Here is a 20,488-nt window from a genome sequence, read left to right as displayed (position 1 = left end):
AAGACAGACATGCATAAGGATGATTTTTAAATTATTCACATTTTTTATTATCAATAAACAGCAAGAGAAGATAATACAAATCCAGTTATTAAGGTTACCTTTCTCTTTAGCATCAGGAAATGTTGTGTTATCATTAGTGTCATAGGAAAATGAAATGCTTTCAATTGAATAAGTAGACACCTCCTTTGTAAAATTCACAGTCCAGGAAAAACCAGATCCAAATTGCACCTCAATTTTGGGACCATTCTTGTCATCCCCACAGGTGCTTCCACTGTATGTTGCATTGCCAAGGTCTGAAATGGTTACAGTTTTCTAAAAGAAAAAGAAGTTTAATTTGTGGGTGATTAGATAAAGAAAATGTGGTAGATACACACAATGGAATACTACTCAGCCATAAGAAACATGAAATATTACCATTTGCGAACATGAATGGACCTTGAGAGTATTATGCTAAGTGAAATAAGTCAGATAGGAAAGGACAAAAACTGTAAGATTTCACTCATATATGGAATATAAAATAAAAAGTAACAAACCAACAAAACAAACAAAAACAAGCTTATAGATACAGACAACAGAATGGTGGTTACCACAGGGGAAAGAAAGCTGGGGAGAGTGAAGTAGGTAAAGAGGGTAAAATGTATGGTAATGGAAGGAAACTAGACTTTGGATGTTGAGCATAAAATGCAATATACAGATGATGTATTATAATTTTGTACACCTGAAAAATTATATGATGTTATTCACTAATGTTACCCAAATAAATGTAATAGTAACATAAATAATAAATAAATAAATAAATAAATAAATAAATAAATAAATAAATAAATAAATAAGATGAAGTAGGGGAAAAAAGTTTGGGGGTAAGGAACAAACAGGCAGTGATGAGCACCAATCATTTTCACAGGATGCGCCACTTCAGTCTACATCACACATCCCCCATGGCTAGGTTGCCCTTTGCCTGATTTGCTGTGTAAACCAGTCTTAGATTCCTTAGCTACACACCAGTCCTCTGGATAAATTCATGTACTATGTCTGAAAGGAAAAGGAAAACTGGTCTGAACTTCTGTTCTTTTGTTGTTGTTACTAATCCTCACCTGAGGATATTTTTCCATTGCTTTTCAGAGAGTGGAAGGGAGTGGGGGAAGAGAAACAGACAGAGAGAAAAACAGTGATGTGAGAGAGACACATTGACTGGTTGCCTCCCGCATGCACCCTGATTGGGGGCGGGGAGCGAACCCGCAACCCAGGTATGTGCACTTGACCGGAAATCGAACTCGCAACCTTTCGGTGCGCAGTCTGATGCTCTAATTACTGAGCCACACTGGCCAGGGCTGAGCTTATGTTCTTAAGTTTATTTTTTAAAAATCAGGTTGTAAGCAGGCAGGACCTTAACTAAAAGAAAATAAAAAGGCAAAGGGACTGAGAAGCACTGCCAAAAAGGTGGATTTTTAATAGCAAGCTATTAAAAAAGGGACAAGCTTTGATGTTAATACACGTTATAAACATTACAGTAGTTAGAACACCATAGAGTCTTCAGATCATTTGCCCTTAAGTAACTCCAAAAAAACTTCAAAGAACCAATGATTAAAATATTCTTTCCAACACTGATCAGAATACATTCAAGGGCACATGTATTTTAAGAAACCCACAGAATTTAAGTGTTAAGTCAGTTAACATATGAAATCTTATTTGTATAAATGCATGTAGAAGATAAAAAGAGTAGAATTAAATTCCTGCTATAAAACTCAAAGAAAAAGAAAAACACTTACATAATTTTTGCTTGTGGTCTCATAGCGTATTGTGAAATTCATCTGCCATTTTGCATAAAGGCAAGTGGCTTTTTTTGAATCCGTCAAATTAAGTTCTAATGCATAAGATGAGACAGCTCCTAGATTAAAAATAATAAGATTTTAAAATTGTACTACAAAAAATATATAAAAACAAGCTCTACCCACCACTGAAGTTCAACCAGCTCTAAAATAAAACCAAATGTTTTTAATAGATATGGTACCTTGATCATTGTTTTTCTTTATATCTTTAGTGGAATGCTATTGATAAAGTTAGCATTTCCTCTTCCCAAAAGAACAGTTGCTTGACCTAGAATACATAGGTAATTGCGCAGGCTGGTGACATTTCCCTTTTGTCTCCTAATAATAATTTTGACATTCATTTGTGCCTCACTGGGTTTTTTTTAGGCAACTATAGTTTGCCTGTTCAAATTTTTGTCCTTTAAGGTAAACAAGGTATGGGGAAGCTTGGAAGGGGTGTTAAACTCCCGCTTCTCTCAAACCAGCTCATGGAACTTTCTCTGCAAAAATAATGATAGATTTGATGTTCAATGTTCTTGTTGCCTTAAAGCCTGTCACAAACTACATGAACTATGACACATGGATGTCTTTTTTTTTTAATCCTCACCCGAGGATTTTTTTCCATTGCTTTTCAGAGACAGTGGAAGGGAGAGAGAAAAAGAAACATTGATGTAAGAGAGACACATTGATTGGCTGCCTCCCACAGGGATAGAGCCTGCAACCGAGGTATGTGCCCTTGACTGGAATTGAACCCGAGGCCCTTCAGTCCGTGAGCCAATGCTCTAAGCACTGAGCCAAACCAGCTAGGGTGACACACGGATGTCTTGGCAAACTACTTTCTTCTGCTGTTAAGAGGTGGGATAACTCTTTCGAAGCATGTCACCAGGTGAGCAAAGGTTACAAAGGTTGTTTGATCCATAGGCAAAAAGTTAATTTTTAGAAATGCAATATTGGTTCATCACGTTTTGTTTCACTTAAAAATTCAATTGATTAGAAAGGCTGGCAGATCCTTTGACATGGACTCAAAGTAACTTCCTGCGTTCTCAACCTGCCACCTCTTTAGGTAGAGAAACTATACGGAGACAGAAAAACCTTCAGACTTTTCAGATAATTTGAGTCAGATCTTCTACACTAGGTTAACCATAGGGAAAATATTACCTATTACCCTAGAGAGCCCAAGGACTCAAGGTACTATATGCTGGCAAACACACTAGCAGCTAAAATGATGGGTAACCATCTAAGGATTTTCTTCCCCATCTCACACATTACCCAAGGGATGAGCTGTTTCCTGTTAAGATAGCTGCAGATCCTTTAATGATACCTGAGCAATCTAGCATCATCTACAAGTAGGGGCATGCTATAGACTATAGAGAACCAAGTCCTAAGAGGAATACTAAGAAGGCGTGCCTCAGCAACAGCTTTCAAGCTGTACACAAAAGCCTGTCGCCAGCCTCCAGAGTCCAAGCTGTCTTGCCACGCCTGAATATTATGCTAAAGCTTGTGGTTACTGACAGTGCCTAAATGTATTGGCTAAGGCTTGAAAAGACCCCATGAGGCTTGAGTAGGTTTTACAGCCATTCTTTTCTAAATACAATATGGAATGGAGCTGTCCTCACTGATCCAAGGCTACCCAGTAGTGGTGCTGAGAAATCCAGCTCATAAATTTTCTAATCAACTGGAGGCCTGATTTTTATATGCTGTCTCTCTGTCTTGTTTAAAGCATTCAGAACTATTAGAAATAGCCAGACTGGCATGGCTCAGTGGTTGAGCATCAACCTATGAACCAGGAGGTCACCGTTAGATTCCTGGTTAGGGCACATGTCCAGGTTGCAGGCTCGACCCCCAGTAGGGGTTGTGCAGGAGGCAGCCAGATGATCAACGACTCTCATCACTGATGTTTCTCTCTCTCTCTCTCTCTCTCTCCCCCTTCTCTCTAAAATCAATAAAAACATTAAAAAGTGCCATTTAAAAGCAAAAACAAAAACAAAAAACTATTAGAAATAACCAGAGAAGCCTCGCATGGATTAATCATATACATTTCAAAGATATTAGAGTAATAGAAAGAAAATAGCACAAAATAATAGTAGTATCAACATGGGCTGAAGTGAAGCTTTATGAAGCAGAAGGTACAGGTTGTGGTACAAATTTTCCATGTTAAATTTACCACTACATTAAATCTGAGATCTGAGAAACTCCCTGAGCTCTGGCACATCGTTCCAGTCCCTTCACAGCCTCTCTCCCTGTAGAGCTATTGCTTCTACAGAGCTTTCTTCCCTGTCTGACCTATATCTCCAACTGTACATGGACTGCTTTTATTCAAAGACCTATTCCCTCAAACTCAACAATTCCAAAACTAAAATTCATTTTTCTACTTCCTCCAAGCTGGTCCCCTTCTCAGCCTCTCCAGCTCTGAATGAAAGGAGGCACCATACAGTCACTCAGGCTCAAAAGTAGGAGAATTACCTTCTCCTTCATTTCCTTTGTTAAGTCCTATTGATTTTTTCCCTTCAAATTCTATCTTAAATCCAATCTTTGTCTTTTATTTCTACTCTCAATCCACCACCCAACCCCTAAATTATGAGACACCTCTCTCCTAGCTGCTGCTCCAAGAAGTGCTGCCAGATTAATGGTCCTTGAATACCATTTCCTCCCAGGACATGTTCTTGTTCACAAACTTTTACTGGCTCCAAAATTCCCATATTAAATTTGAATTCCTCTGCCTGGCTTTCAAGTAATCCTTAATCTTTCCCACCCTATTCCTTCAAGTTTTCTCAAGCCATTTTCCCAGAACACACCCTTTGATCTGGTTAAACTTGTTTCACCGGACCCAAATGCTATGTTGTATTCAATCACTACCCCTAGACATTGTACCTGACATTTGAAATGTACTTTCTTCTACTGACCTAAATGTTCACCTCAGGAAGGATTTCACTCTGAAACACCCCCTCCACTGCCTTTTTTTTTTTTTTTTTTTTTACAATTTCTGGCAAATATCACTGCCTACTTTAAAAGCTGAAAACGTCAGCTATTTGCTTTCCCAGCCTCCCTTGCAGCAAGGATCTTGTGCTAGGCTCCACCTAACAAAGGCATCCACACCAGAATTTGAATAGGAGAGCTGGGGAATGGAGTCAGGAATGGAACTACCTCCCTCAGGTGGAAGTAGCTACAGCAGGATCAAGCTCCCAGGGAACAAGACAGGCAGAGCCCGTTGTGGCAGTGGCCAGTGGTGCAAGCTGCAGTTCAATGCTTGGCAATAGAAACACAGTTCAGGGACATGATTTGGGATACTGACCCAGACTTTGGGATATATAGCCAGGGCCTCCAGTAATTCTGCGTTACCTAATATGCATATTTTATGAAGGAAAATTTCATTGATGTTCAACATGCTTATGGAAAAGTGCACAGAATAACATATGGAAGGGAAAAGTATGTATAATATTAAGTATACAGCTCAAAAATTTTTCACAAACTAAACCCACTTGTATCAAGCAGAATATTCCAAGTACTCCCAAAGCTCCCTGGTTCCCCCTTCCAGTTACCATTTCCCTCCCAAGGGTAACCGCTGTCCATTATTCTGACGCCTAACAAGAGACTGGTTTTGCCTGCTTTTCAATCTGATATAAATGGAATCAATCGCTATGCTCTTTCATATCTGGCTTCTTTCACTCAATATTATGTTTGGGAGATTTACTCCATAGTTGTGTGTACCTACAGTCTGTCCATTCTCACTCTGTAGGTATAGCTTTCTATCATTGGGTGACTACTCCACTACTCTATGCTACTGTTGATGGGTATCTGCATAGTTTTCTGGCGTGGCTCAGCGGTTGAGCATCGACCTGGGATCCAGGCGATCAGGGTTCGATTCCTGGTCAGGGCACATGCCCGGGTTGCGGGCTCTATCAATGACTCTCTCATCATTGATGTTTCTATCTCTCTCTCTCTCCCTCTCCTTTCCTCTCTCTGAAATCAATAAAGATATATTAAAAAAAAACACAAAAAAACAAAAACAAAAAACAAACAAACAAATGGACACATCAGTGAACCCATGTGTATGTGAATCTACTGGTTATATATCTAGGAATGAAATTGTGGGGTCAAAGGGTACACACATACCCCAATATCTTTTTCTAAAAAAGTATGTTTTTATTGATTTCAGAGAGAGGAAGGGAGAGAGATAGATAGAAACATCAATGATGAGAGTCATTGATCAGCTGCCTCCTGCACGCCCCCTACTGGGAATCGAGCCCGAAACCTGAGCATGTGCACTGACCAAGAATCAAACTATGACCTCCTGGTTCATAGGTCAACGCTCAACCACTGAGCCATGCCAGCTGGGCTACTTCGAGATCTTTTTAATAAACTCCTTTTCTGCTTAAAATCAATTGGATTTTATTTCTGTTGCTTACGATTAAGAACCTGGACTGATATGCTATCCATTTTTTCAGCAGCCATTTTCTCCACAGATTTCCTTGACTATAAATGCCCTGGAGGAGCAGTCATAGTGCACATCCCAAAATTTCCATATATCTCATACTATCCTGAATTATTTAGTTATTGTATGCCTGCAAACCCTGTCTTCCCTATTGTCATAAGTTCCAAAAGAGTCTTCAACTGTCACTTTGCAACAAACTGATGTGCCTTGGTAAATTGTAGCATACAACAAGTAATTTGTTAATAAAAAAGTACCAAAGTCTGTGAATGAATGACAAGATTCCTTTTTGATAATATCTCTGCAACTCGTTTGAATTCCAATATGTTCCCTTAAACAGATGATCTTATTTATCTATGCCACAGCCCCTAGGAATGTGTCTTTTATATGAATGTCATCCATCATGGGTGTCATGGTGGGAGAGACTATGTCTATTACATTTACTCTATCTCCTATTATTCCTAGTAGTGCTGAATACACATTAGATTCTCAATAAATACTGATTGATCATATCAAGGTAAAAATACCCTGCAATAAGAACCTGAAATATAGCTTAATCTAATTACAGGAAGGCCAACCTTCTTTCTCCTCCAAATCATGAACCCAACCTATCAGTCTTCTGGATACTCCTTCAAACCCCATGTCAGTTCCCTCAACAAATTTTGTCATGGATTCTGAACTAGGAATAATGCTTTTCTCATAAAGTAAGTTTATAGTTGAAACATTTACACTTTGGTAAAAAATCTCCAGCAAGCCTTTTCCATCCTTATTTCTGTGTTTGATTTTAGAACAACCAAATCATTTTTGTTTAAAGGCTTTATGCCATTAAAAAACCACAGCTGAATATATCCTGGAGTATATAATTATAGAGCTGAGAGTTCATTCTCCAAAGAAAAAGGAAATCCTCAAAATCAGCTTTCTCAAGTTCAAATATCCTCTCTATCTTGTTTCCAAAGAGATCATTTATAGGTTCTTTTAGAACTCAGAACTTATTTCTTGAAGGATAAGATAATACAAAAAAAAAAAAAAAAAGGGCTAGGTTTTTACAAGTCTATTTGACCCAATGTAGCTGAAAAATACACATTTGTAAATAGGATGGGGTGGGTGGGAACATAACACTGGTGGTAAAACAAAACTAATAAAAAACAAACAAACAATGATGTAAGAGGCAATATTATGAGGTGACTAAGACCCCAATCTCTGGAGTTCAAGAGCTAGAATTCAAATCAGGCCATCCAATTTACTAGCTGTGAGACTCTGGGCAAGTTCCTTGTGAAGAATTATAGTGTGCATATTTCTCTAAAAGGTTCTACAATAGCATGTAAACCCTTCAGAACTAAGAGAACTTTGCCAAGCAAGTTAGAGGTTCCAGCTTACAAGCTACCCTTCTAGTAAGCACAGCACCTAAAGGGACCGACCCTTCCAAGCTTTTAGGCATATGTTTACATTCATCATATTCAGTTACGGATTCTTGTCCTCAAACTCATCAATTCAGAATGGTGTTGAGCAAAAGGTCTTAAAAAAGAACAGGACATAGGCATATACTACCTATTTACTCTTTCTTTTCTATTCATAGGTTTAAGTCAGATAAACTGTTCCTCATTTACAATTCCTCATATAGGTACAATCATCACATTTGGTTGCTGATACTCTTGATTTCTGGTAAATCTTTTAAAAAAGGAAAGTAATAATATGATTGCAAGCTACAAAATAATTTATTTTTTTTAAGGTCAGAGAGTGGGTAGGGAAATAAGATTCAATATTATTCAACTAATGGAAAGTGCTTATTGCTGAGTGGTATTTGGCAGACCTCCAGAACTCTCTTGCAACACAAGAGATACCAACAATTACTTATAAAGTATACTTTTGGATCGGAGATCTCTGATCACTGTAATACAAAATTATGATCAGAATGCTTTTGTCACTACATGAGGAAGAGTAGCCTTCCTGCATCAATGGATCATTTAAGTCAGGATAGTACTGTGAAATAATCCTTGATCACAAATTCCACCCAAGGATATAGAGAAAGAAAGCTGCACTCATGGGAAATATTATCACATCTATTGTCCTATCAGATGTGATAACCAATGACTAATGGACGAATAATAGTCTGTCCTTTCTTTTTTTAATATGTTTTTATTGATTTTTTATAGAGAGGAAGGGAGAGGGGGAGAGAGAAACATCAATTGGCTGCCTTCTGAAGGCCCCCTACTGGGGCTTGAGCTCACAACCTGAGCATGTGCTCTGACAGGGAATCGAACTGGCATCTTCTTGGTGCATGGGACAGTGCCCAACCAATTGAGCCACATCGGCCAGGGATAGCCTGTTCTTTCAAGTAGCACTATTATAGCTAGAATAATTTTAGCAGAGCTTTAAAATCAAAGTTATCAGCTTAACCAAATGTGGTAAGGCTACAAAAAATCTCAATGCTTACATTTTCTTTTAGATCACCTCCAAAAGGAGAGAGGTCAGTTCTTTGTGAAAACCATATTCTCCTCACCAAAGACTTCCTTGTTCTTCATGTTAACCCTCACTACTATGTAGGTATATCTGAAGGGTACAGGTAAGATACTAGCATTATTATACGGGATTATACTTTAGTGAACTGGTTTATAATTATCTGTACTGCTTAGCACTGATCTTGAAGTTCTCAATCCAAAGACACACACACACACACAAACTTCTTGCAAAACATAATTTAAGATTCAAGAAGAATAATACCCTCAACAAAAATTTAAGGAGGGTTAAATATGTACCAAGCCCTGTGCTAGGTAGGCACAGGGAAATAACTATCCATAAGATAGTCTCTGCTCTCAGGAACTAATACCACAGGGGAGACTGGACTGGTACTATTAGGGAAAAAATGAGTGGAAAATAGGCTAGCGTAATAAACTAAGAGTTTTGGAAAGTCAAGATTTACTCCTATTCTTCCAGATGCTCATCTGACTGTCCTCCTTCCAACACTCAGATCTCTGCTCAAATGTTACACAACAATGAAAGGCCTTCTGACCCCATCACCCACTCCTATCATCTGCTCATTCCTCTTTCACATTACCTACAGCATTTTCTTTACAGTCCCTATCACTATGTGAGATTCTGTTATTTACCTGTTGGACTGTCTTCCACCGCTAAAATGTAAGCTCCCTGAGAGCAGGTACCTCATCTGTCTTTCCCGTTGCTCTGTCTATCCCTTTCACCTAGTACACAATAGGCTGGTACACAATAGGCACTTAATAAACATTTGTGGGAAGAAGGGGCTCCAACCAGTGAAACACACACTCAGGATTTTCTATGAGGTTTTTCTCTTCCAGAAAAGCTTCAACTCTATAAAATGCAGAAGTCACTAGTTATAAGAATCAAACCCCACAGAATTCTGAAATCTCTGATGTCACACAATGGGAACACAGTTAAGCAATGATGCTAGGAGAGGATTTTCATTTAGCTCTCTCTCTAAAATGCTGCTATCTAGCTCTTCTCCAGAAAGTTCTCTAGTCAGTTACAAATGAAACAAATCTCAGCATAATTTAATCTCTGTGAAAAAAACCAATACATAGACTCAAAGAATTCTTTTCTGTACTTACTCTAAAGCAGCTATTTTTAAAAAGTAAAGTTACTGGTGAGGCTGGGATAGAGTCAGAAAGTTACAAAGTGGCACGGCCAGAACACTAATGCTAATTAGACTATAAATTCAGAATAGATCATCCTTTATTATCCTCTGTAGTATCCAGGAACAGCATGAGATCCATAACAGGTACTTCACAAATATTTATTGAGTCTTCAAAAACCTTTTCTTGGTAGCCATTTTGATACATAAAAACAACATGTAAAATGCACCAAGCAACTGAAGACTTGCTAAATTTTAAAGAGACAAAACCACATGGAAGGAGTTAGTGCCACAATAGCTGTCAGAAAAAGCAGCTGTATAGAAGAGATGGTTTCTATTTCATTTTAAAAATCTGATCTGGGTACATTATTAACTTTTACTCCTCCAAATTCTGTTCTGAACTTGGAAGTGGAAGGAATCAATCTAGGAAATCTTCCAAGAAGATGAGTCTAGTTAGCTCTAATCAATAAATGTCAAACTAGCAGATGAGCTGATTGGTTCTTTTATGTTTCTTTTTGTTTATTTTCTGCAATGAGCAAGCATTGCTTTTGTAAAATCAAAACAAAAAAAGCTTTCATTAAAAACAAAAACAAAAATTAATGACATGAAAACCAACAAGTAAGACAACTATTATTTTTCACTTTCTCTAAACAATAACAGTGTTGTGTTTGTGCAGATTCAATTAGCAGTGAGTTAATGGTTAACAGATGCCTTGGTCAGATGTCTTCTAGTCACTGGTGAGGTACTTTACTGGTAGATAATCCTCTCTTAGGGTCACTCAGCCCTCAGTAGTGTAAAAGCTCCGAACTGTGTTTGAGCAAAGCCTCCACAACCCCCTTTCAGAAGGGCTACAGAAGAGTTTCCTGCACTGTGTGGACAGCTGTACTAGATCAGGGATTCACAAACGCTTCAGTGTGAAGACCCCCTTGAATCTTTTATGCACCAAGGATCTAAAAGAGCTTTGGTTTCTGTGAATTATATCTTTTGGTATTTGCCGTAGAATTTGAAACTGAGAAGTGAATAAAACATATCAGAGCCATCAGGGTGATGTCATCACTCATGTGGCTTCTGGAAAACTCCACTGTACACTGGTGAGAGGATGAGAGTGAAAAAGACAAATGACTTCTTAGTGCTTTTCTGGAAATAGTTTTGATATGACAGAATTCCAGCAAAGATCCTTGAGAATCACTATATCAGATCAAGAATTCTTCCAATGCTATGGCTCTGGAGCAAGATTTCTCAACTTTGGCATTACTGACATTTTGAGGTAGGTACTTCATTGGTGGGGGGTGGAGGTTGTCCTGTGCATTGTAGGATATTGATAAGCATCCCTGGCCTCTAGCCACTAGATGCTAAAAGTAATCCCCAGTTGTGACAACCAAAAATGTCTCCAGATATTGCCAAATATTCCTTGATTGAGAATCCACTGTTCTAGGGGGCTGATTTTATTCTACTGAAATGTGAATTATAAGATGTGTACCTCTCACTGTCTTCTCAGGCCCGTAATATGTCTATTTCCTCTCTACTCCCATCTGGTCTGTTCCTTCTGTGCTTTTTGTTGTTGTTTTTTAAATTAGGTCACAAACAGCAAAAGTCAGTGGGTAGCAACGAACAGGATGAATCAGGTCAGGAAAAGACATTCTGGTCGAAGTTCGCCTTTCAGTTATTAAACTGGTTGCTTACGGGGAGGGTGTGCACAATCAGCCAACATTCACCCAGCCATTCTGAGGACATGGTAGTTATTATCAATCCTCAGGAAGTTACATACCCTCCTCCACCTACTCTTCCTCTGAAAGCCAGGTAATAGGCTAGTTGTATGACAGAGAACAAGAAAATGAGCTTTTGAAGGCAAAGAGACATACAAGACTCGGATACACTCCCAAAATCTTGAAACTGGGAGGCTCTCCCAACTGAAACACTTGGGGATTTGGGGGCTGAAAAAGTGGCAAAAGTGGTCGAAAACTGACATCTTCAACACCTTCGAGTCAGATATTCACTCCCCATTGAAGTTCCCACTCACCCCTTTACTCTCCAGAGGTTGGGCCTGAGTTTTCTTGCCTGGAAAGTGTTCAGCCACCTTGGGTCCCTTCCCCTTCAAAACTCCCAACTACCAAACTCAAATCCAGCATCATTCCTCATCTGTTTAATCACCCTTCCTCCATGGCCTCCAATTCCTTCCCATCAAAGCCCCCAACACTCTCACTGTCCCCAGACTCTACTGTTATATCTGCCCCACTACCCTCACACAGGCAGTGTTTTCCAATTTTCTCTCTCGTCCCATACTTTTCCACCATCTTCAAAACTCTTCCTGATCCTAGGAAACGAGGACTTTCCTAATGGTCTCTGCCACCCCAGAATCAGCATGTACCGCCCTCCTAGGCTCACTCCTTAGTATTTTCCTCAAGTGACTCTTCCTATCCCGATCCGCTTCATTCCAAACTCTTCCCTACCTACTCCCTTGACGTCCAGCCCACCCCCTTACTTGCCCTTTCTTACTCTCACTGGCCCTTCTTACCCCGCTGTTCCTCCGTCAGGTCTTCTCTAGGTCAGTGCTAGGCACCTGGGGCAAGCGCCATCGCCCAGGGTCAGCTGTTCAGCCTCTCAACCCCCTCCCGCTGGGACCAGTTTGACAAGTTGTGGCCTTTGAACTGGGCGCCCCGGGGCCCAGGCGGGGGGACTGATTACGAGGGCCTGACAACTCACCCAGAACGAGGCCGAGCAGAAGGAGCCCCGAGCCAGGCCCCAGGGAGAGGCGGAAGCACACCATGATCCGGAAGAGCAGGCGCAGGCGGCGGCGGCAGAGGCGGCGGCGGGAGCAGCAACACCACGAAGGCGGCTCGGGGGAAGCGGAGGAAGACGGCCGCTGACCACCGACCACAGCGCTGCTAATAGCGGGGACTCGGAGCCTCAGCGCAGGTCATAAGACTAGGGGCGGGGCTCTTTCTCGTCTTCAGCCAATCTCCGCGCTTAAAAGCTGCGAGAGTGGTAGTGATGTAGGGCCGGGTAGGCGGGGCGACCACGCCCTGGCTTTTTGGTTCACGATCATTCTTACTCTCTGAAGAGATGTGCGCGGACGGCCTTATCTAAGGCGAAAGAGAGAGGATGAACTTTTGGGGGGTGTAGATGGTAGAGATCATTTCAGTTCCGACGATGATTCTCCAAACACTGTTGTTACCTATACAGTTCATGCTGTTAAATGGGCGAACAGCTAGTGGGAAGTATGGAGTCACTGACCGCCAGAGCAGGACGTGGTCTTGAAGTTCACTAAGTTACAACACCCTGTTTTTCAGATGGGGAAATTGAACTCAGAAAGAGGAAGAATCTTCATTAAATACAGAAAGAAACAAAATGAGATAGAAATAAAATAGAAAGGGGGGAAAAAACAAAGATCATCCATATGCCTACTACCCAGAGACACTGTTTATCTACTTACCCATCCATTATCCTTCCAGTTGTTTTTCCCATGTACATATACATGTAAATATCCTTTAATGAATTCATACTAAGCATACTATTTGGTATACTTAACAGTTGAACATATGAAACCTAAAATATTCAACAAATGAAAGCATTAAAAAACTATAAAAATTTCAAATTGGAATAAAGCGCTGCTTCTCAAATGTTAGTTTCCAAAAGAATCATCCTGATATTTTTAATAACATACTGATTCCTGTACTTCATTCCCCAGAGACTGTGAAACAGTAGGTACTGTCTTTTTGTTTTGTTTTTTTGTTTTTGTTTTTGTTTTTCCAAGAGCCGTTTCTCAAGCCTGGCTGCATGTTGGAATCACTTGTGGGGCTTTAAAACTAGAGATGCCCCCTTGGCCCCACCTCTTCAGATACAGATTCAGTTGTTATGGAGTGGGGCCTGGGCATTGAATTTTTGTCAAAACTCCCCAAGGCAATATTAATGGGTCAGAGATGATCTCTAAGGTGGCTCCAGCTTTACAACTCTAGGAATCTATAAGAGTAAATGCTCTTTTTCTTAAAATGTAAGGAAGCAAAGTGTCTCAATGAGTTAAAGATCTGGTTTAACACACTGTTGCTCTTAAGTTCTTGCAGATGTCATCAAAAAAAAAAAAAAAAAAAAAAAGGAACACAGTGAGATAGAGCAGCATTTTAAACTAAATCCCCCCATCACAAGCTTTCCCCCTGACAAAACAAATGCTGGTTCCTTGACTGAGATAAGCATGTTCATGAGACAGAACAATGTTTTGGAAGTGGTAGGTAAATGGTGGGTATTTTGTCAGAAAAAGATACGCTAAAAGTACTTAAAGATTTGTTTGGTCAGAGCTTCCATATTCATGGTTGTTTAATGTCCCTTCCCCCAAAAAAAGAACACCTTGTGAAAACTACTTACTTTTGTATGCACTGTCTCCCATGACCCCAGCTTAGTTGAAGGAGTTTTCCCCAGGCTCTTCTGCTGTAGAGGCAAGTCTGTGGGATTAGGGTCGATGTTTGAGGAACTTTGGAAGACCGCTTCCAATCTGAGCTTCATATGTGTTGACTAGATTGTTGATACTACTGCATCTAGAGCACTTTTATGTGCACATCCTCTCCTACCATACCTCATACCTCCCCAGTGGGCAAAATTCCTCAGCAAACACACACACACACACACACACACACACACACACACACACACCCCACACACACAATAGATTATGACTCTTTGGAGCAGTTTTGAGAGCTCATGACTTTTTGGCCAGGGAGCAGGGATCACTGCCAAACACTTTCCAAATGTGAAGACACTGAATGGTGTAAGAAATAATAATCCTATCTTATTTGGTAAATGATAGACAATGAAATGTGTGGGTCAGAGGTACACAAAGAGTCTGTCCATCTAACGTTAGCAGAGCCAAATGCTAAACACTGAGAATTGCAGTGGAAAAATATTATTTATTTTATTATAAATGGCAACACCCAGGAGAACAGGAAGCTAATGTTCAATACCCACAACTGTCTGATGGCATGTAGGTTACAGATAATAAAGGGCAAAATCACAAGACATCTGTGGGTTAGGGGTTCGGGGTCATGCTGGGAGCTGATTGGTGGGAGGTGAGGTAAAAGGTAATAAATCATTTCTTCTGGTCTTGAGGAGAGTTCTGAGGTATGTTCCCCTGTCCTCATGTCTGATTTAACTGGAAAATAGCCAGGAGATTATTCCACCTGAAGGCTCAGGAGCTGAATCATAGTTTAGGTCAAGATGTTATCTTTAGCCTGACAGAGAACCGACCTTGTGACCATTAGTCAGGACTGAGTTCTATCTTCTGCTGTCTTCTGGATTGCTGATTATGGGGCAGGGGGAGGATAGGTCTCTGAGGGGTATATACATATACAGAGAGAGGCATGTGGTTTCTAGAGCTAGGATTTAAAGCTAAATTTAATCAATGTTATAAGGACCTCGGTTTCATAGACAATAAAACGTGTGGGTCAGAGAAAGGAAATGAGCACAAAGATACAGAGATTTTGAATTTTAAAATGATAAATACTTACTAACTCAATGAGTGAGTGTCCCTGAGGTGTCAGTGTCATCTACTTGCCATCTTATGATTTTTTAATCTTCATTCTCTCTGCCATTTTTCCTTCCTTGATTCACTCTCGTTTAGTTTTTCTACACGCCTTTCTCCTTCTAACATGTTTCCCTTTTCTAGATAATGCCTCCAAACTGTGGCAGTATGGTTATCGCTCATTCCCAACATAGAGGTCACAGTGAGCTCAAGGGGCTGCTAACCCTTGATGTAGAGCTCGCTGGGTGAATGAGGACATGCCATTTTGAATTATTAGTTTTTCCCAGGGGGAGTCTTCTCTACCTCCCCTCCCCCAACACCACCACCAAAGATCTGGTCTAACCTGCTAAAATGAAATGGTTCTCAACTTTGAGTATGCATCAAAATGACCAAGGGTTTTTTTAAAACATAGATTAGTAGGCCCCACTATGGAGTTTGAGCAAATCTGGGGTGGGGCATGAGAATCTGCATTTCTAGCAACTTTCCAGATGATCCCGATCTGCTGTTCTGAAAATTACACTGAGTAACAAGGTCCCAGAGTCTGTCCTTTGGGGATGGGATTAAGAGGTGGGGGAGAAGGGACTTTTATTAACTTCTACCGTACTTAAATTTTTACAGCAATTGAGTTGTTTTTGTAATAATGATTTTTAAATTAATGGATACAAATCATTAAAAATTGAAATAATTTTAACAGGTATAAAATCTAAAAGAAATACCCTTTCCTCTCCCTTGGACCCCAATCCCACTCCTCGAAGTAATAACTGTTAACAGTCTCTTTTTTTATATGTAAAAGAGATATGCATATATCTGTGTATGTATGTATACTTTTTTTTTAATTAGACAAATGCAAGCCTGCTCTTCATATTGTTTAGTGACCTGCTTTTCTCACTTATTTGCATACCTTGAAGATGTTCCTTAAAAGTCATATGGCTTTACCTTATTCTTTTAGATGGCAGCACAGCCTTTAATTGTGTAGCTGTATCACAATTTATAAAAATACTACAAATATTCTTAAACTCCTCTTCCCCAAATTCCTAGATTTGTCTGCAGCATCACCATGTGGTTAACATAAGGATTGCATCACAGAGCAACATCATTAATATAAGGGAATTATTAAAAAATTGATTTCAGAGAGAGGAAGGGAGAGGGAGAGAGATAGAACCATCAATGATGAGAGAGAGTCATTGATCAACTGCCTCCTGCATGCCCCCTACTTGGGATCAAGCCCCCAACCTGGGCATGTGCCCTGACTGGGAATGGAACCGTGACCTCCTGGTTCATAGGCCGATGCTCAACTACTGAGCCATACTTGGCCAGGCAATATAAGGAAATTTTAATAAACCATCTGTACTTATGTCACTGACTTGAAAACTGGATACTTCCCACAAGATAAGGTTTATTGGTGTGACCAGAGCAAAGTGGAGTCCTGCAGTTGGGATGCTGAAATGGATTTTTGGAACCCAATTCAGCCATCAGATTGCCATGCAACCTTAGGAAACTCAGTTCATGCTCTTTGTGCATCTGATCTCCCTCTTGGCACACATATGAAAACTATCCCCTGCCCCTCCAACCCCCACTTGGAGGATACAGGGATATAGTCCGCTTATAGCAAGCAGTTGCTTCTTGTAAGAGGGAGGAGTTAAAACACGAGTTGGTCTCTTGTGTGTATCACTTTAATCATGTAAAGAGGGGCAGCATAGTGCAGTAGTCACAAGCCAGGGCCCTGCCATTGGACTATTTGGATTTGATTTCTGCCTTTGCCACTTAATAATTGTGTGATCTCTGGGCCTCAGTTTTCGCATCCATGAATGAAGACGATAATAGTTGTGCCTATCGTGGAGGATTATTGTAAGGATTAAATGAGGTGCCTGGAAAAAGCCGACATGTAGTAAGCATTCAACAAATGTTCTCATTACTGTTATTATTAGTAGTAATTACAGTGCTCCCTTCTCTTCCTGTCAGTGTATCACAAACCAAAGGATATTCTCTTTGGTGCTCACTGATTAAGAGAGGGCCATTGTTAATATTACTCAGCCATAAAAAAGAATGAAATTTTATTTGCGACAGCATTGATGGACCTAGAGGTTACTATGCTAAGTGAAATAAATCAGTCAGAGAAAGACAAATACCCTATGATTTCACTTATATGTGGAATCTAAAGAACAAAATAAATGAACAAACAAAACAGAAACAGACTCACAGACACAGAGAACAGACTGATGGTTGCCAGGGGGTAGGAGGTTGGAGAACTGGGTGAAAAAGGTGAAGGAATTAAGAAGTACAGATTGGTAGTTATAAAGTAGTCATGAGGATGTAAAGTACAGCACAGGGAATATAGTCAGTGATAACTGTGTATGGTGCCAGGTGGGTACTTGAAATATCAGAGGGAACACTTTGTAAAGTGTATGATCATCCTACCACTATGCTGTACACCTGAAACTAATACAAAATAATATTGAATATATACTGTAATTGAAAAAAAATTTTTAAATTTAAATTTTTTAAAAGAGAGGCCATTGCTAACCTTCATGTTTTAAAATTCTTTCTTTATAAATGTAATATATGTCCAATGAAGAACAGTTGAAAAACACTGCTAAGCATACCAAAAAAATTTAAAATAAACTGTAGTACTACTTCTGCATAAAATATTCCTTCTCCTTCTACCTCCTCCAACACCAGTCTGGCTTTTGCTTCTCCTTCAAGTGACATGACTTTCTCCAAAGAAACCTCTTTTAACCAGCCAAGGCTGAATTTTGGGGGATTTCGCCTCATATCCTGGACTTCCCTCATCATGGCATTCATCATACTATTATCATCTATTATTGGCCCAGAACCTATAGTAGCCTGTGAGCTTCTTTCAGGCAGAGAACATGGCCCTTTTTTTCATTAGTCTATTCTCACAGTAAGTGCTCAGTAAATGTTTATTGAATTAATAAATAAATGGCAGATCTAAGAATAGGTTCTGGCTTTTGGAGACTATATGACCTAAGTGCTGAGCTGGTGAAATGGTCTCCCGAGCAGAGTATTTCCCAGATTTTTTCCATCTGCCTCACATCAGAGAAAGTGGCAGAATATATGCTTTCTTTCCACTAGACTAGCCAGCTGACCCTTGACACACTTCTGACTTCCACTTCCATCACTTTCTCCTTGTCTGTACTGTGTGTCTCTCTTTGTCTGCCTCTCCTTTTTCTGAGTCTTTCTTTACACCTCTCCCTCCCTTTCTCTCTCTCTTCACACACACACACACACACACACACACACACACACACACACACACACACACACACTTATGCCCGCTTTACTTATCTTTCCATTGTAATCTCTACCTTTTTCTTCAACTCAATAGATTATGAAGGAGAGTGATCCCAGGACATTTTGACCCATGAAACTAAAGCAATGTGTTGCTTAGGAAATAATCTCATATTGTTCTCTTCCTTTGCAGTAGGGCTTTAGAGGAAAGACTTCAGATTCAGAAATCATTACCTACTCTTTATGACACTATTGATGATGACAATGACCTGACTCTGCAGGTGTAAATGAGAAGGCTGCAGCTAGCAATTTGGCCTAAGATTGATAGTGGGGAAGGGCACGTAATAAGAATAGAGCCACAGATGTTTAATAATCATCCATCTTACTAACTATAGATAAGAAGCTTTCTTCCAGACCCTGGGAAAGTTGAGGATGAAAAAAGGCTGTAAAATGATAAGATGCCTCGGTGGGTCTATTACTCAGAAAAGAAATACATTTTGAGAACAGACCAAGGACAGAACACACTTTGATTTGGTTGCTGTGCCCAGACCCTGACCCCCTCCGGGAGTTTGCCTCAGGAACGTTGAACATTCTTTGGTCACAAGAATAGGCTGAGCTGTTTGTAACATCATAGAAGATATGCATGGCCCCTGCGCAAGGATGGCACACAAATTTGTGAAGCATTCCATATTTTTACTAAACAGAGAAGATCAGCACCTGGTTATAGGACTTGGCGCTCCTGAAGGCCAGACTGCAGCCCCCTCCCCTCCCCTTTCTGTTACACTTGCAGCTCACAGCTGCACGTAGTTATCTTCTCCCTCACTGGTATGTAATCAGTCAAATGGCAAGGAGTGGTCAGAGCAGAATTTCCAGCAATAATGGAATAAGTGCTCAAATTATTCAACCTTGTCTCTGCTTAATTGCCTGAAGTAGCGACAGGCAGCCCAGACCCATTGTGTCCAGTTTCTAGATGGCAGCCATTTGTTGCAGACTCTTGATATGGAATGATAGACATTTTAAAACCAGAAGAGCCCTTGTCTGCTTCAACCCTTTCATTTTGCCCAGGAAGTTAAGTTACTTGCCCAAGCAGGCACCAGAGCTGACAATAGAACTCTTACCTCTGTATTTCTTGTCTGGGGCTCTATTCTCAGTTTGCTCAGACCCTGTGCTCTAAAAGGCCCCCTTCATTAAAGTTTCATGTCAGTGAGAAAGGCCAGGAAAACACTGAAGGCCCTGTTCAGTTCCCATACAGAACTTATTAGATGGAGATCTTAGTACTCATATGAATTGAAATGTGTAAGTTTCCTAGCAACTTCATTCTTCCAAATGTTTATTCTGTTTTCCAGCTGACTGTTCAGGAAAGTACTTGCTGGCTTTACAATGGGATTTCAGGAAGACAGCCCATCCCACTAACCTCTTCATTAGGGATTTACTAGAAGTTAAGAAAAGTGAGTACACTTCACTTAATTCCATCCCTTACTTTCGATCCATATTTCCCCATCCTTCCTCCCCAGACACAGTGATTTCTGGGAGCCAAGCTGGCTTTCAGGGGTAGACACATCCACCTGAAGACCTATAAACCAGGATAGAGACATCAACCACCTGGATGAATCCTAACTGATAGGTGTCACAGGGCTCTGCTGAGCCTTCCCCATAAACTGCCACATCTAGCACAGTGCTTGCACCTAACAGATGTTCACTCTCCTGAGCATAAAAACCAGAAGAGCAGGTTTCTGATCCCAGTTTGGCGACCACTCACTCTGTGGTCTGCTCAGGTCACATAATCTCTTTGGCCATGTAATCACACCTTCCTGTACTGTCTGTTTCGATTCCATCAGCGTTTCTCAAAGTGTGTTCCATGGAGTACTTGGGTTTAGAAGAGGTATCTC

At 40.3% G+C, this 20,488-nt stretch overlaps 1 protein-coding gene and 1 non-coding gene across 3 annotated transcripts in view; one reads left to right on the top strand and one right to left on the bottom strand.

Moving 5' to 3' along the window:
* The window catches only part of LAMP2 (lysosome associated membrane protein 2), a 39,632-nt gene extending 26,980 nt beyond the window's left edge, over positions 1-12,652 (bottom strand). For both annotated transcript variants that reach the window (XM_016214055.2, XM_087813354.1), the window contains exons 1-3: positions 12,545-12,652; positions 1,770-1,888; positions 99-312 (exon numbers count right to left, since the gene is read on the bottom strand). In XM_016214055.2, the coding sequence (XP_016069541.2) occupies positions 99-312; positions 1,770-1,888; positions 12,545-12,608 (397 nt within the window). In that variant the 5' untranslated portion in view covers positions 12,609-12,652. The remainder of the gene's footprint in view (positions 1-98; positions 313-1,769; positions 1,889-12,544) is intronic.
* A 6,536-nt stretch (positions 12,653-19,188) lies between these two features.
* Positions 19,189-19,294, top strand: LOC148090414 (U6 spliceosomal RNA). Its single transcript, XR_015713737.1, has one exon. It is a non-coding gene; the product is annotated as a U6 spliceosomal RNA (small nuclear RNA).
* The last annotated feature ends 1,194 nt before the right edge of the window (positions 19,295-20,488 follow it).

Source organism: Miniopterus natalensis, chromosome X (assembly GCF_054644295.1).
Source record: "Miniopterus natalensis isolate mMinNat1 chromosome X, mMinNat1.hap1, whole genome shotgun sequence".
NCBI classification, from domain to species: Eukaryota; Metazoa; Chordata; class Mammalia; order Chiroptera; family Miniopteridae; genus Miniopterus; species Miniopterus natalensis.
The sequence above is the reverse complement of the archived record's forward strand: the minus strand, read 5'-3'. Positions and strand labels throughout refer to the sequence as shown.